This window comes from Haliotis rufescens, unplaced genomic scaffold, assembly GCF_023055435.1.
Source record: "Haliotis rufescens isolate VD_foot unplaced genomic scaffold, xgHalRufe1.0.p SCAF_18, whole genome shotgun sequence".
Lineage (NCBI taxonomy): Eukaryota > Metazoa > Mollusca > Gastropoda > Lepetellida > Haliotidae > Haliotis > Haliotis rufescens.
The window spans coordinates 27099089-27113848 of NW_025963868.1; the positions used below are offsets into that span (position 1 = coordinate 27099089).

The 14760-nt window shown below is 39.6% G+C and overlaps 1 protein-coding gene across 2 annotated transcripts in view; it reads left to right on the top strand.

Annotated features, from left to right (window-relative positions):
* LOC124120343 (roundabout homolog 1-like) overlaps nt 1–14760 on the top strand; it is a 60894-nt gene that overhangs the window by 14541 nt on the left and 31593 nt on the right. For both annotated transcript variants that reach the window (XM_046483152.2, XM_046483153.2), the window contains exon 2: nt 14580–14663. In XM_046483152.2, the coding sequence (XP_046339108.2) occupies nt 14580–14663 (84 nt within the window). The remainder of the gene's footprint in view (nt 1–14579; nt 14664–14760) is intronic.

Genomic DNA, 14760 nt, shown 5'->3' on the forward strand with positions numbered 1-14760 from the left:
GAACTATAGTGTATATACAGACACCGCATACACCTGTCAGATTTGGTGACCTTGACCCCATTTTCAAGGTCACAGCAGGCAAATCTGTTTTTGGAGTTGGAAAACGGTGTTGCCACAATATCTCAAGAACTAATCGCTGGATTGTCTTCATATTTGGTACTATGGTGTATATGGCGGGGGATATTTCGTCACTCTGTGACAAATACTTGTTTCTAATTGCTGTTGATCTTTCATCACACAACTACTAGAATCTTCGCTTTTAGTTTTGCATACATAACTAGATAAACTGTACGTACCAGGACATATTAGATATGCACTCAACTATTTCATTAATTTAACAACTTAAAACAAATATTCAAAATGTTTGCTTCAGACGTCAACAATTAAGAAGCATTTTACAGTTTGTCTTCACAGGTATGCTGCAAACGAATCGAAATTGGTTTTAGGTTTGACCTCTCACATCAAACTGACAAGTTGGAAAAAATACTGAAATACCGTTCAAAGCCGCTTTCTACAGACTCACTCACTCACTCACTCACTCACTCACTCACTCACTCACTCACTCTACCATGAACATATGTCTTTGTCTCCATCACCACTCACTCACTCACTCACTCACTCTACCGTGAACATATGTCTTTGTCTCCATCACCACTCACTCACTCACTCACTATGCCTCGACCATTCGTCTTTCTCTCCATCACCCTCACCTGTTACAGCAACATGTATTTATGTCTCCTGGTTCTACCAGGAGGTACTTAACAACATTCATGATCGTCCCAGTTGTCGTGGTTTTCACCGACATATCAAAAGTATCCTGCTCTCCCGTTTTAAATGCGATACGTTCTGATGCGTTGACAGAAAAGATGACGATGCATGTATGTAAACATGGTGTCAGGATGTGCATGTATCTATGAACGTGTCGTTACCTTTCTGCATGATACTTGACACTTACTCTAGAATTTCTTTTTACATGTATGCATTGTCTTTGTGGATATATTTTTATTATATTATCTCTACTATTTACACTGGTAAAGTATTTTATGCTTTAAATATTGCTTATGTTTTGGTGTGTTTAATATATAACTTTCACCGCAAATATAACGACTCCGTTTTGTAGAAATCTGTGTTCCTTGTTTTGTCTCCAAGATCCTTGAGAAAATAATTGAGGCAATCTAGACTTGCCAAATCATTCTGGACACTTAATGAATACACCCTGTGTCCAGAATGATTTGGCAAGTCTAGATTCCCTCAGTTCTGAAACTAAGCGTTGTTCTGGCTCCATTTTATTTATTTTGTTTTTTGTAGATAGATTGTAGATAAATAAAATAACTTAATTTCTGGGACTAAATGTTAGTCTATTCATAATGCATCGCACAATGTAAACGGTCATTGTCTGACCACCAGTCTGTCATACAGACCCTGAAACAAATATGTCCAATACAGCCCATGCAAGTCTATAATGTTTGGCAAGTTAGATTACTTCAGTATCAGGGTCTGAAAATGATGATGATGATGATGATGATGATGATGATGATGATAATGATGATGATGATGATAATGATGATGATGATGATGATTATTATTATTATAATTATTATTATTATATTTTAAATTAAACTGTAATTTAACAACTGTTTTTTTCTTCTCTATAAATTATGTTCATTTCAGAGATTAGATGTCAGTCTATCTAACAAGCTACCCTACCTTTCAAAGCGAGTCAAAATAAACCAGCCTGCCATCGCTCACTACGCTTTATGGCCTTGTTCAACAAACATCTTTTTTATCAACAAAGGAATGTTTTCTTCCTGAAGCACTTCGAGGCAATGCTTGAAAAATGTTTACACCTCATAAGCATTGTTTTTTTACGCCTTTCTGAAGTGCACTCTTAATTTCCCAGTAATACGTATGCGCCATATCACATTAACAGAAGGGTTCTGTGTTCAATTGGAAGCTATGCGTTTTCAGCATAAATAAGATATGTAGGCCTAGACGTTTTAATTAGTGTCTCGTCTGATCTCAAACATGCCATCTTATGTTTCTAGGTTTGTCAGCACCATACCCGTGCTCGTGGGTTTCACCGAAGTAGTAAACGTCTGAGACCTGCATCACTTGGGGCTTTCCTCCCACATTAAGCTGACACGCCGTGATATAACTGGAATACTGTTAAAAGCGGCGTTAAACCCAACTCACTCACTCACTCACTCAAACATGCCATCTGGTGTAAGTAAGAAACATATATGCGTTTAATTATATTACACTAGATTCCACACACCAGTGTATGCCCAATGCGCTACACAATTATTACCACGACAGTACTCCCGAATCTCAGCTCCCTTGGGGGCAGGGGTAGCTCAGTCGTCTAAGGCGCCGCGATTCTCTGTGCAGAGTTGCGTCCCTTGGGCACGCCAGAAACCTATGACTCTGGGTTCGAATCCCGGTTCGCCCCGATTATGTTTCTAGGTTTGTCAGCACCATTCCCGTGCTCGTGGGTTTCACCGAAGTGGTAAACGTCTGAGATCTGCATCACTTCGGGCTTTCCTCCTACATTTAGCTGACACGCCCCGATATAACTGGAATACTGTTAAAAGCGGCCTTAAACCCAACTCACTCACTCAGTTCCCTTGGGAGTATACAACCCAAGTTTAACAGGCAAATATCGAATGCGGTCACTTGCCTAAGGACACAGTACGAGTAACGTGTGTTTCAGTGTGAGTCGGACCGAAGCTCTGCAAACTCTCAGGGGTCAAGCAGGCATATTTCGAACAAAGTCACTTGCCTTTATAAGGCTACACCACATGCAACACGACCGAAGCCCTATAGAATCCTGTCACCCATCCAACTACTCTCCGCGGCCAGCGTTGCTAAACTAGAATTTTAACACCCGTGCGCTGTACAGAAATCCATGTCGCACTGCAGTTAAGTAGTGTTGGAACTTATTGAATCGAATTGTCCGAACCCTGTTTGCTCAAACGCATATCATTCTTGCAAAAAGAGACAATATCTAAATTTCACAATCAGCGTTAAATACAATATCCGCACGAAGACTGGAACTGTCCTTCAGACAATGGATCGTGGTTCCTTTATAGGATATATGAAGAGGTATGATGACGTGACTGCGGCGCAGAACATCAGCCGAGACCCGTGAAGATCCGGATGAGATCTAGACCAGGCTTTTAGCAACCCATGCTTGCCGTAAAAGGCGACTATGCTTGTAAGAGGCGACTAACGGGATCGGGTTGTCAGAATCGCTGACTTGAAGCATGTCATCGTATCCCAATTGCGTTTATCGATGGTCATGATATCAGTCACTGGATTGTCTGGTCGAGACTCGATTATATACAGAGCGCCTTGATATAGCTTGAATATTGCTGAGTGCGGCGCTAAACGACACACAAACAATATATATATATATATATATATATATATATATATATATATATATGCAGAGACGTGATGTTCCTTTGTTTTTAGCCTTTGAGCGTTGCTTGGCCAAGCCTTCTGCTTTCCTCCGACATGACAGAATATGTTAGAATTAATAGTTTGTCTCTGAAATGAAAACATTTGAAGATATGTTCGTCGTTTTATATATATATATATATATATATATATATATATATATATATATATATATATATATATAGAGTGAGAGAGAGAGAGAGTAAATTATACAGCTCATCTTTGGACTTTTGTATTTCATCTCTCTCTCTCTCTCTCTCTCTCTCTCTCTCTATATATATATATATAGAGAGAGAGAGAGAGAGAGAGAGAGAGAGAGGGTCATCCTTGTATATATGAGGAACCCAGAAATTCTCTTCATTTAGCCTGAAGCTAAAGAAATCTAGACTTGCCAAAGGAACCTGCTTGGGAGCTCTGGGTGTGTATGTGGCAGCGTGTGCGTGAGAGATAGCCTTGCTTAAATGCTGTACTGAATGATAAGTCCATCGGTGTACATTACTTTTATCACTCTAGGCAAGTCTAGATGAGCGGACAGCGCATTTATATGATCCAGAAATTATTAATATTTAAACTTATAATCATTGCCTAAGAGACTTGTGCAAGTCTACTTGAGATGCTATGATAGGTTATACGTACATCCAGATGTGACTTTCCTTTGTGGAGCGCAATATCCCAGCTGGTCCAAATCAGTGTAACCTACTGCCAACCCCCATCTCCACCACCCCTAAGGCTTCCTCCCACCCCCACCCCCTCCCCCTCGCCTGAGGAAGGGGTCCAGAGGTGATCTTTACTGTGTATAAGCTACTCTTTTCACTGTCTCTGTTACACCATCCGCCAGCCAAACATGAATCCCCATCTGTTACCCTCCCTGTAGACTTGCAAAAGTCTCTAAGGCAATAATTATTAGTTTACATCATAATTTCTTGATTACACTGTAAAAATGTGTTAACACATGTACATACAATACATGTTTAGATCTAAACATGATTAGGAATGTGTTTAAATCATTAACGGCACACACATTTAATGTGTTCTATCTAAACGTATTAGATCTAAACATGATTAGGAATGTGTTTAAATCATTAACGGCACACACAATTAATGTGTTCCATCTAAACGTACTAGATCTAAACATGATTAGGAATGTGTTTAAATCCTTAACGGCACACACAATTAATGTGTTCTATCTAAACGTATTAGATCTAAACATGATTAGGAATGTGTTTAAATCCTTAACGGCACACACATTTAATGTGTTCTATCTAAACGTATTAGATCTAAACATGATTAGGAATGTGTTTAAATCCTTAACGGCACACACATTTAATGTGTTCTATCTAAACGTATTAGATCTAAACATGATTAGGAATGTGTTTAAATCCTAACGGCACACACATTTAATGTGTTCTATCTAAACGTATTTCTGTTCAAATGAGCTATCGCCTCACAACCTAAACACCACCTAAACATAACATCCCAATAATCTAAACATGTTCAGAATGTACACACGTTGAAACATGTAAAAATGTAAACACGCTCACACAGTTAAACATGTTTCGAATTTAAACATACATTAAGTTCGTTCAATAAAGTGTAAATGGTTAGGCAGTAAGTCAAAAATGGACAAGATGTATAATATATTTTGAGATTAGATGTGTATATCAGATTCACAGACACTTGTATAACACATCCACCCCCAGGACTTGGTACAATATTAAAATGAAATTGTAAACCTATAGAAAGTGTGTTCTGTTTTGTGATTGGCTAATTTGGGTCACATGACCAAATGTCAAAGCGTGAAAATATGATGTGCATTCCCTGAAGCAAGCGACCGAATCACTGTGTAGGGATACATAATTACTCAGCATTTTTTGCATTCTAATTAACATGGTATTAATATACTAATTAAACAATAGGTTTACAATATCGATAAATACTATATGTTTGTCTATTTCCCAGTCGCTTTCGGGTCTCGAGATGAATTTCCAAGATGCAAATACTCCATAAATTCCCGGAAATAGACACACGCATAGTATTTATCTTCTAAATGATCAACTTACCAATGCAAACTCGGTTAGTGGTGATTAGGAAAACTGACACTTATGACGACAACATTGTCCGTGGCTCAGGTGGTAGCGCGAGTGACGCGAGGTTACAGGTTGGCATAAGTTTAAAAATGTATATGTTCGTAAATGTGTTGTAGCTGTATTTTTTTCATACGGGAAGCTTGACAATGATTTGCAACTGTTTTAGTTACCGCCAACCAACTCAAAATTATTCCTTTTATACTGCTGAAATAGCTTTTAAATCACCCCCACCCCCTCCACACACACACACACACACACACACACACACACACACACACACACACGCACACGCACACGCACGCACACACGCACGCACACACACACACACACACACACACTCACTTATGATCCCGATTAAACGCTAATAAAAAGTTTTCCCATGTTCTAAATTACCTACAATGAATTACAAGGGGATATACACATAAATATTTGCATAAATATTTGGGCCCTAAACACGTTTAGCTGTTAAACATAAACATAATCCTGTCAATACCTAGACGTGTCAAAATTAGGGGACAACGAGCGTGTTTGGATTTGTGTATAGGATCCAAACGCATTTTTTTACAGTGTTTATGAATGATAAGTACAAGGTGTTCCTATAAGAGTCTGGCGTCCTTAAATGCACTTATCAAGACTTGCCTATCGGGTTGATAGAATTACTACACATCCATGGACTTATCTTTCAGTGCAGCTTTGGAGCAAGGCTATAGTGTACTGTGCGCTTATTTAGACTTGCCTATTAAGCGGATAGAATAACTTCGCAGCTATGGACTTATCTTTCAGTGCAGCCTTAGAGCAAGGCTATAGTGTACTGTGCGCTTATTTAGACTTGCCTATTAAGTGAATAGATAGAGAATCTCACCCGAGTGTCTTTTGATATCAAATATATCAACACGAGTTGATAAAATTGGAAAAAATCCGAGGCTTGCCGAGGGCTTTTGTCACTTTTATCAACGAGTGTTGATATATTTGATATCAAAAGACACGAGGGTGAGATTTTATTTATCATCCAACATCATTCTTTCAACTTTTTCAATTTGTAGACAGTAATTAGCAGTGTCTTCACTGTAAAAAGCACTGCAAACAGCTTCAGTAGCAGAGCCATTAGTGATGTCATTTGATTGTGACTTCATGGTAACAATGACGTCACAATGGTCTACAGTGTAGATATCGCTCGATCTCATCCAAGCGATATCTCCTGTGGGAGCCAGTTTTGGATGATAAAATTACTTCATATCCCTGGTCATATCTTTCAGTGCAGCTTTGGAGCAAGGCTATAGTGTACTGTGCGCTTATTTAGACTTGCCTATTAATTGGATAGAATTACTTCATATCCCTGGACATATCTTTCAGTGCAGCCTTGGAGCAAGGCTATAGTGTACTGTGCGCTTATTTAGACTTGCCTATTAAGTGGATAGAAGTACTTCATATCCCTGTACATATCTTTCAGTGCGGCCTTGGAGCAAGGCTACCCTCCCTTCTATATCTGCGTGAGTGGATCTTAATCATATGTTGGGCTCCACGGGGATATCATTATTTGGGAATTGCGGGAGGGGAATATATCCGTGTTTACACAACTGGCTAGGTAAATATATACATGTCATTATATAGAGTTTTCTTTCGGTATGTTTCTCACGTGATCAGAGCGTTATTTGTATCTGAATCTGATACGAGTGTTAAATTTGTTATTATAAATGTCAGCTGTACACAGTGAATCCCGCCCCCTCCGTGGTCTAGTGAGTAGAGTGTCTGTTCGTAGAGGTGAAGGTCGGGGTTCGATCCCCGGCCGTGTCATACCAAAATACGTTAAAAGATGGTTCTTGTTGTTATGCATCTTTGTGCTTAGTTTAAAGGGGGTAAAACAAGGACGGGTCTGCTCGGGGTCAGTATACTGTGTCATCATGACGCTATGTGAAGATTGGTGTGGTTGACGTTGTACATGTACATTGTATTGGCAAGTCTAGATAGCGTTGATCTTGTATATTGTATTGGCAAGTCTAGATAGCGTTGAGGTTGTATAATATGAAGAAGAAGAAGAAGAAGAAGAAGAAGAAGAAAATTATTTTATTATAGTGCCACCTGGTGTTTAAAAACAGTAAAAAACATTACACGTATACATACGTATGATTGATAAAAACATCAGCCGACCCATGAAGGATCTATGAGGCACTTAAAATCATTAAATTATCCATTATATAAATTGGCAAGAATAATACACGAACATAATCGAAAGTACACACACACGCACGCACGCACGCACGCACACACGCACGCACGCACACACACACACATAAATATTACACGCATTTCATTTTCAATCACACATACAGTGTACCACATCCACTCAATATCACGTGCGCATACATCACATACAAACACTACCCACATACTCATCTATCACTCACAAAAACATACACATTATATACATCACTGCCCGGCACGTTGTCGCCGGAGAAACATTGACGTCACTGTTGCGGCCAGAGGTTTACACAAGCTGACACACTGCATAAGGAAGCGAAGTTGATCACAAGGGTGGAAACTCAGAAACTGTGAATTGGAAATGCAGGCTTTTCTCCATAGGTCGTAGCGGATATCAGAGAAAAGGGTACAGTTGATCAGGAAATGGGTCTCGTCTTCAACTTGATGTTCATCACAGAACTGACATATACGGTCATTAAGTGGGGTAATCGGTCGCCGGAATCTGCCGAGCTCAATTTCTAAAGGTAAAGTCGCACATCTCAATTTTGCAAGAACACTACGCTGTTGTCTGTTCAGAATATTCCGGACATAAGACTCGACGTGTGCGGATGCCTTGAATAGCCTGTAGGTCCGCAGTTTGTTCCCATTGGTTAATCCCCTGTCATTCCATAGATCCACCCACCAAGAGTCAGCGTCGGCGGCAATGATACGGTCCTTAAGAACTTTGAAATCATTTTCAGCAATATTATACATGTCCAGATTACTTGAATCAAACCTTTTCAACAAAGACACAGCAGAATTTACCCATGATTTCCGGAAGCGTTTAGACCAGTTCACTATCACAGTAATCTTTCGATCAGATTCAAGAGATATTATTAATATGTTGGCAAGTCTAGATAGCGTTGATCTTGTATATTGTATTGGCAAGTCTAGATAGCGTTGATCTTGTATATTGTATTGGCAAGTCTAGATAGCGTTGATCTTGTTTATTATGTTGGCAAGTCTAGATAGCGTTCATCTTGTTTATTGTATTGGCAAGTCTAGATAGCGTTGAGGTTGTATATTATATTGGCAGGTCTAGATAGCGTTGGGGTTGTATATAATGTTGGCAAGTCTAGATAGCGTTCATCTTGTATATTGTATTGACAAGTCTAGATAGGGTTGAGGTTGTATATTATGTTGGCAAGTCTAGATAGCGTTGAGGTTGTATATTATGTTTGGCAAGTCTAGATATCGTTGAGGTTGTATATTACGTTGGCAAGTCTAGATAGCGTTCATCTTGTATATTGTATGGCAAGTCTAGATAGCGTTGAGGTTGTATATTATGTTGGCAAGTCTAGATAGCGTTCATCTTGTATATTGTATGGAAAGTCTAGATAGCATTAAGGTTGTATATTATGTTGGCAAGTCTAGATAGCGTTGAGGTTGTATATTACGTTGGCAAGTCTAGATAGCGTTCATCTTGTATATTGTATGGCAAGTCTAGATAGCGTTGAGGTTGTATATTATGTTGGCAAGTCAAGATCAGTTCAGACTTGAGTTTGATCTCTTTTATGATTTATTATCGGTGGCATAGACTCAAACAAACTCTTTAGGACCTCCTTGTTAATTACAAAGTCACGTAAATATTGTGATTGTACAGCAAAGTACCCGTGAAGATCCGGGGTAGAATAGATCTTCAGCAACCCATGCTTTCCGTAAAAGGCAACTATGCTTGTCGTAAGAGGCGACTAACGGGATCGGGTGGTCAGACTCGTTGACTTGGTTGAAGCATGTCATCATATCCAATTTGCGTGAATCAATGCTCATGATATCAATCAGACTCGATTATTTACAGACCGCCGTCATATAGCTGGAATATTGCACAAAACAAACAAACAAAAAACAAACAAATAAACAAATAGATCACTACTGGAGGCGTTATTCAATGTGTGTATTCTTTATAACAGCTGGGAGGTTGGGAGTGGGGGTGTGGGGGGTAGAGTTGGGGTCGGGAGTGGGGTTTTGGGGTTGAAGTGGAGGGGGAGCACGGGTGGCCAAGTCGTGTAGGGCGCCGCATTTTGCTGTGCCGAGTTGCTTAATAAATACCTTCGAGACACCTTGGTTCTGTGTCCGATTCGAAACAGGCGACGCTATGAATAGCCCCCAATCTACTGGCATTCAGGGAGAGATCTCTTGTGAATAGATCCAGGGTATTATTCGTAATAAAATGGAGATAATATACACTGGACACGCGAGGATGTCTGGAGAGATATTCAATATCATGTAACACTTCCTCCGTTCAGATATCGTGAGTGAATTCGAACTCTTGTTATGTCTAAGGGAAACAACTCTCTACGCAACAAATTGCATTGCCTTTGACTGGCCCTGAGTGTGGATACTATTGCCTAGTCTGTCTTACAGACCCTGATACAAATATATATCAAATACAACCCATGCAAGTCTATAATGTTTTGCAAGTCTAGATTACTGCAGTATCTGAAAATGAAGAGAGTCACTGGGCTCCCTTTTCTAATATTTTTATTAAGATAACCGAACATCTGGGTTTTTTTCTGTACGATATGTTCATTTCCTAGACTAGATGTTTGTCTGGTTACATCTGTTCCTAATTGGAATGTTCTTGTAATAAATTATCCTATCTTATCTTATCGACCGCCTCCGTGGTCTTGTGGTAGAGCGTCCGCCCGGAGAGTGGAAGGTCCAGGGTTCGATCCCGGGCCGCGTCATACAAAAAGACGTTAAAAGATTGTACTTGTTGTTACCCTGTCTGGCGCTCGGCATTAAGGGGCTAAAACAAGGACTGGTCGGCTCGGAGTCAGTATACTGTGTCTGAGTGGGGTATTCATGTTAAACTGCGGCATGGTATCTCAGTGAGCTAGCACTATAAATCGGCATCAGTCCGGACTAGTACAAGCAGCCACACACACACATACACGTGCATGCACGTCGCTATATAAGTGCAATAATCTTGGACGCGACGTTAAACCCAATTTCACCTCACCTCACCTATCTTATCTTATCTAATTATCATATTGTCATATCTTATAACCCTTAAACGTGTTGTCCAACCCAATTACACTCATGAGCGAGAGAAACTGTCCAGCATAAGTTTATGAGCGATTGAAAAGGTGACGTCACTTCCGGAACACAGCTATGGTGGCAAATGTGGCTGGGGTATTTCTCGTCATAGAGTGCAAATAATATCTTCGATAATCGAAAATGAAAATATAACAGAAATTGACTGTCAAATTATTTTTGGGAAATGCCACAAAATACGATCAGGTAATTATTGAAATAACGAATGCCAGAACGCCCCACAAAATCTAATTTATAGCTGCTGCAGGATGTTAAACAAGAGACAGATGTGATATGTAATATGTGCCGTACTTGAGGCGCATCATTTTCCCAACACTGCAAAACAGCACATGGTTAATGCCATAAACCAAATCTCGCCAAATCTCGCCGCCATCGTGACTTTGGCGAGAATTCCTCGTATATGACGTCAAACTGCCGGCTGACACGCACACAATCAACGAATAGGAGGCGTAGGGGTAAGTAAGGGTGTTATAAACTAACATATCGTCCCAGAAATAAAGTTATCTTATTTAAAATATATGTCTTCAAAATAAAAATAATAAAATCCAAATGGAGCCCAGAACAATCCTTACCTAGAGCTGAGGCAATCTAGACTTGCCAAATCATTCTAGACTTGCGTTGAACTCCTTTATCAATTTATTCTTTGGGGTCTGGGAAACAGACTAAAGGCAACAATAAGAGGGAATGTAGACTTACATCTAGTCTCTGAAATGAACATACATGTATCTGACAGAAAAAAAACAGTTCTTAATTCATCTTGATACAAATATAAAAAAGACTCTTGTTATTTTCAGATACTGCAGTAGTCTAGACTTGCCAAACATTATAGACTTGCATGGGCTGTATTGGATATATTTGTTTCAGGGTCTGTATGACAGACTGGTGGTCAGACAATGACCGTTTACATTGTGCGATGCATTATGAATAGATTAACATTTAGTCCCAGAAATTAAGTTATTTTATTTATCTACAATCTATCTACAAAATACAAAATAAATAAAATGGAGCCAGAACAACGCTTAGTTTCAGAACTGAGGCAATCTAGACTTACCAAATCATTCTGGGTGGATTCATGGGAGTACTGTCGTGGTAATAATTGTGTAACTGGTGTGTGGAATCTAGTGTAATATAATTAAACGCATATGTTTTTCCTTCTTACACCAGAGCATGTTTGAGATCAGACGAGACACTAATTAAAACGTCTAGGCCTACATATCTTATTTATGCTGAAAACGCATAGCTTCCAATTGAAGACAGAACCCTTCTGTTAATGTGATATGGCGCATACATTTTCCTGGGAAATTAAGTGTGCACTTCAGTGTAAAAAAACAATGCTTATGAGGTGTAAACATTTTTCAAGCATTGCCTCGAAGTGCTTCAGGAAGAAAACATTCCCTTGTTGATAAAAAAGATGTGTGTTGAACAAGGCCATAAAGCGTAGTGAGCGATGGCAGGCTGGTTTATTTTGACTCGCTTTGAAAGGTAGGGTAGCTTGTTAGATAGACAAACATCTCATCTCTGAAATGGACATATTTTATAGAGAGAAAAAATAGTTGTTAAAATATAGTTTAATTTAAAATATAATAAAAAGGAGTCCAGAGACTTTTCTTCATTTTCAGACTCTGATACTGCAGCAGTCTTGACTTGCCAAACATGATAGACTTGCATGGGCTGTATTGGATATATTTGCCTCAGGGTCTGTATGACAGACTGTAGGGAATGTTGCATGAAACAATAGACTTCTTCAAGGCTGGGCAGAAGGAAAATCTTTTTTAATTTGGTAACAAGTCGATGTAGGCCGATTCTAAGGATCACTTATATCGGAGAAGAATAGTGTTGTGGTTTATTTACAAATTTAGATTAAACTTTTAGAAAAAAAATATCAAAATAACATCGTTAGAGACTGGCCAAGTCTACATGTAACAGGAGGGAGGCTTGTAAAGGTTCCAGATGGTGGACGTTACAGCGAAGACGGAAGCTGTTTTTAGAAAAAAAATTGAGCTATTCCTGCAGCATGATTGTTTAACAGTGTGCATTTGATCAAAACCAATCTATAATAGGCAAGTCAATCTAGCTACATTCCACAATCAGCATGAGTGAGGTAGTGAGTTGGCTTTAACGCCGCTTTAAACAGTATTCCAGTTTTATCACGGTGTGTCAGCTTAATGTGGGAGGAGATCCGGGGTAGAATAGGTCTTCAGCAACCCATGCTTGCCGTAAGAGGCAACTAACGGGACCGAGTGGTCAGGCTCGCTGGCTTGGTTGATGCATGTCATCGTATCCCAATTGTGTGAATCGATGCTCATGATATCAATCACTAGATTGTCTGGTCCAGCCTCGATTATTTACAGACCGCCGTCATATAGTTGGATTATTGCTGAGTGCGACGTTAAACAATAAACAAACAAACAAACAAACAAATGATGTGGGAGGAAAGCCCGAAGTGATGCAGGTCTCGGGGTGAACCGGGATTCGAGCCCACAATCATAGGTTGTTGGCGTGCCCAAGGGACGCAACTCTCCACAGCGAATATAATGTGGTTGTTCTGGGTGAGAGCGTCCGTTTACCTCCGTTTGCATCTGTTTGTATGAAGCAAAAGAAGAGTACTTAAATTTTGTTCAAAATGATTAAATATGGAATCATATCGCTATCTCAATCTATGTTATGAATTATGAAAACAATCTGATGATATTGGTAAGTATAACTTGGCCCCGGATGTACGACATATGCTAGTTTTTCATGCGGATGTTACCATGCCTGGCTTTTACAAAGTGTTGGTGCCGAGAAGCTGTTTTTGTGTATATTTGCGCAGAGTTAAATATATATATATATAAAAATGTCAAAAATCAATATGGTCATCAAACTTTTTAACACAATATTCATGTGTTAAAGGATCATTTGGAACAGAAATGTACATCGCAAAGTTAAATGGTAAAGCGTTGATCAGGGTATTTCGCAAATCTAGAATCTCTCTTCTTAACTTAAATGTGAATAATATCCGAAAATCAAATTATGTTGACCAGTTATAGCTGCTATATGTGAGAACTGTGATTCTGGTGAGATTTAAGATGAATTTCATGATGGGGATTGTACGTGAGCTTCGTGTATTACTTGCCCTACGTAGGGCGCCGTGACCCTGGCATATTTACGGGGGATAAAAAAAAAACCCACAAGAAACGCGGTTCCGGAAAAAAACCACATCAAATTGCTCAACCTTTTGATTACATAAATACCATGCCATATGAAATCAAAATATAATTAATAAATACAAATATCATTCCTGGTTGGTTAGCACAGTTATGATATGTCCCGGGGGCACGGGTGACCCAGTCGTCTGAGGCCCCGCGGTTCGCTGTGCAGAGTTGCGTCCCTTGGGCACGCCAGAAACCTATGATTGTAGATTCGTATCCCGGTTCGCCCCGATTATGTTTCTAGGTTTGTCAGCACCATACCCGTGCTCGTTGGTCTCACCGCAGTGGTAAACGTGTGAGACCGGCATCACTTCGGGCTTTCCTCCCTAATACCAATACCAACCACTGGCGTATCACACAGCTGGACTATAGTTGAGTGCCGTGTTAAACACTAAACTGTAGAAAATACCCAAACTCAGCTGTAATATAAATAAATGCGGCATAAAACAACATTGACGTACCGATAGAGACTTCCACATGGAACACACGATACATCGATACCTCTTGTACTATCAGAAAATATCAAACTTCTATTTTGTCTTTTCAGGTCAGCAATTCTCCAGTAAGCCCCAGGGATATGCTGTGATGCAGGGGACGAATATAACGCTGAAATGCAAAGTCTCCAAGTTAGGTGAGTGTGCTCAGTCCAACACTTGTGGATACTGAAGACATGTGATCACGACCCAGTGGGCTGTGACATAAACATAATATAGCTGTACTATCGCTGT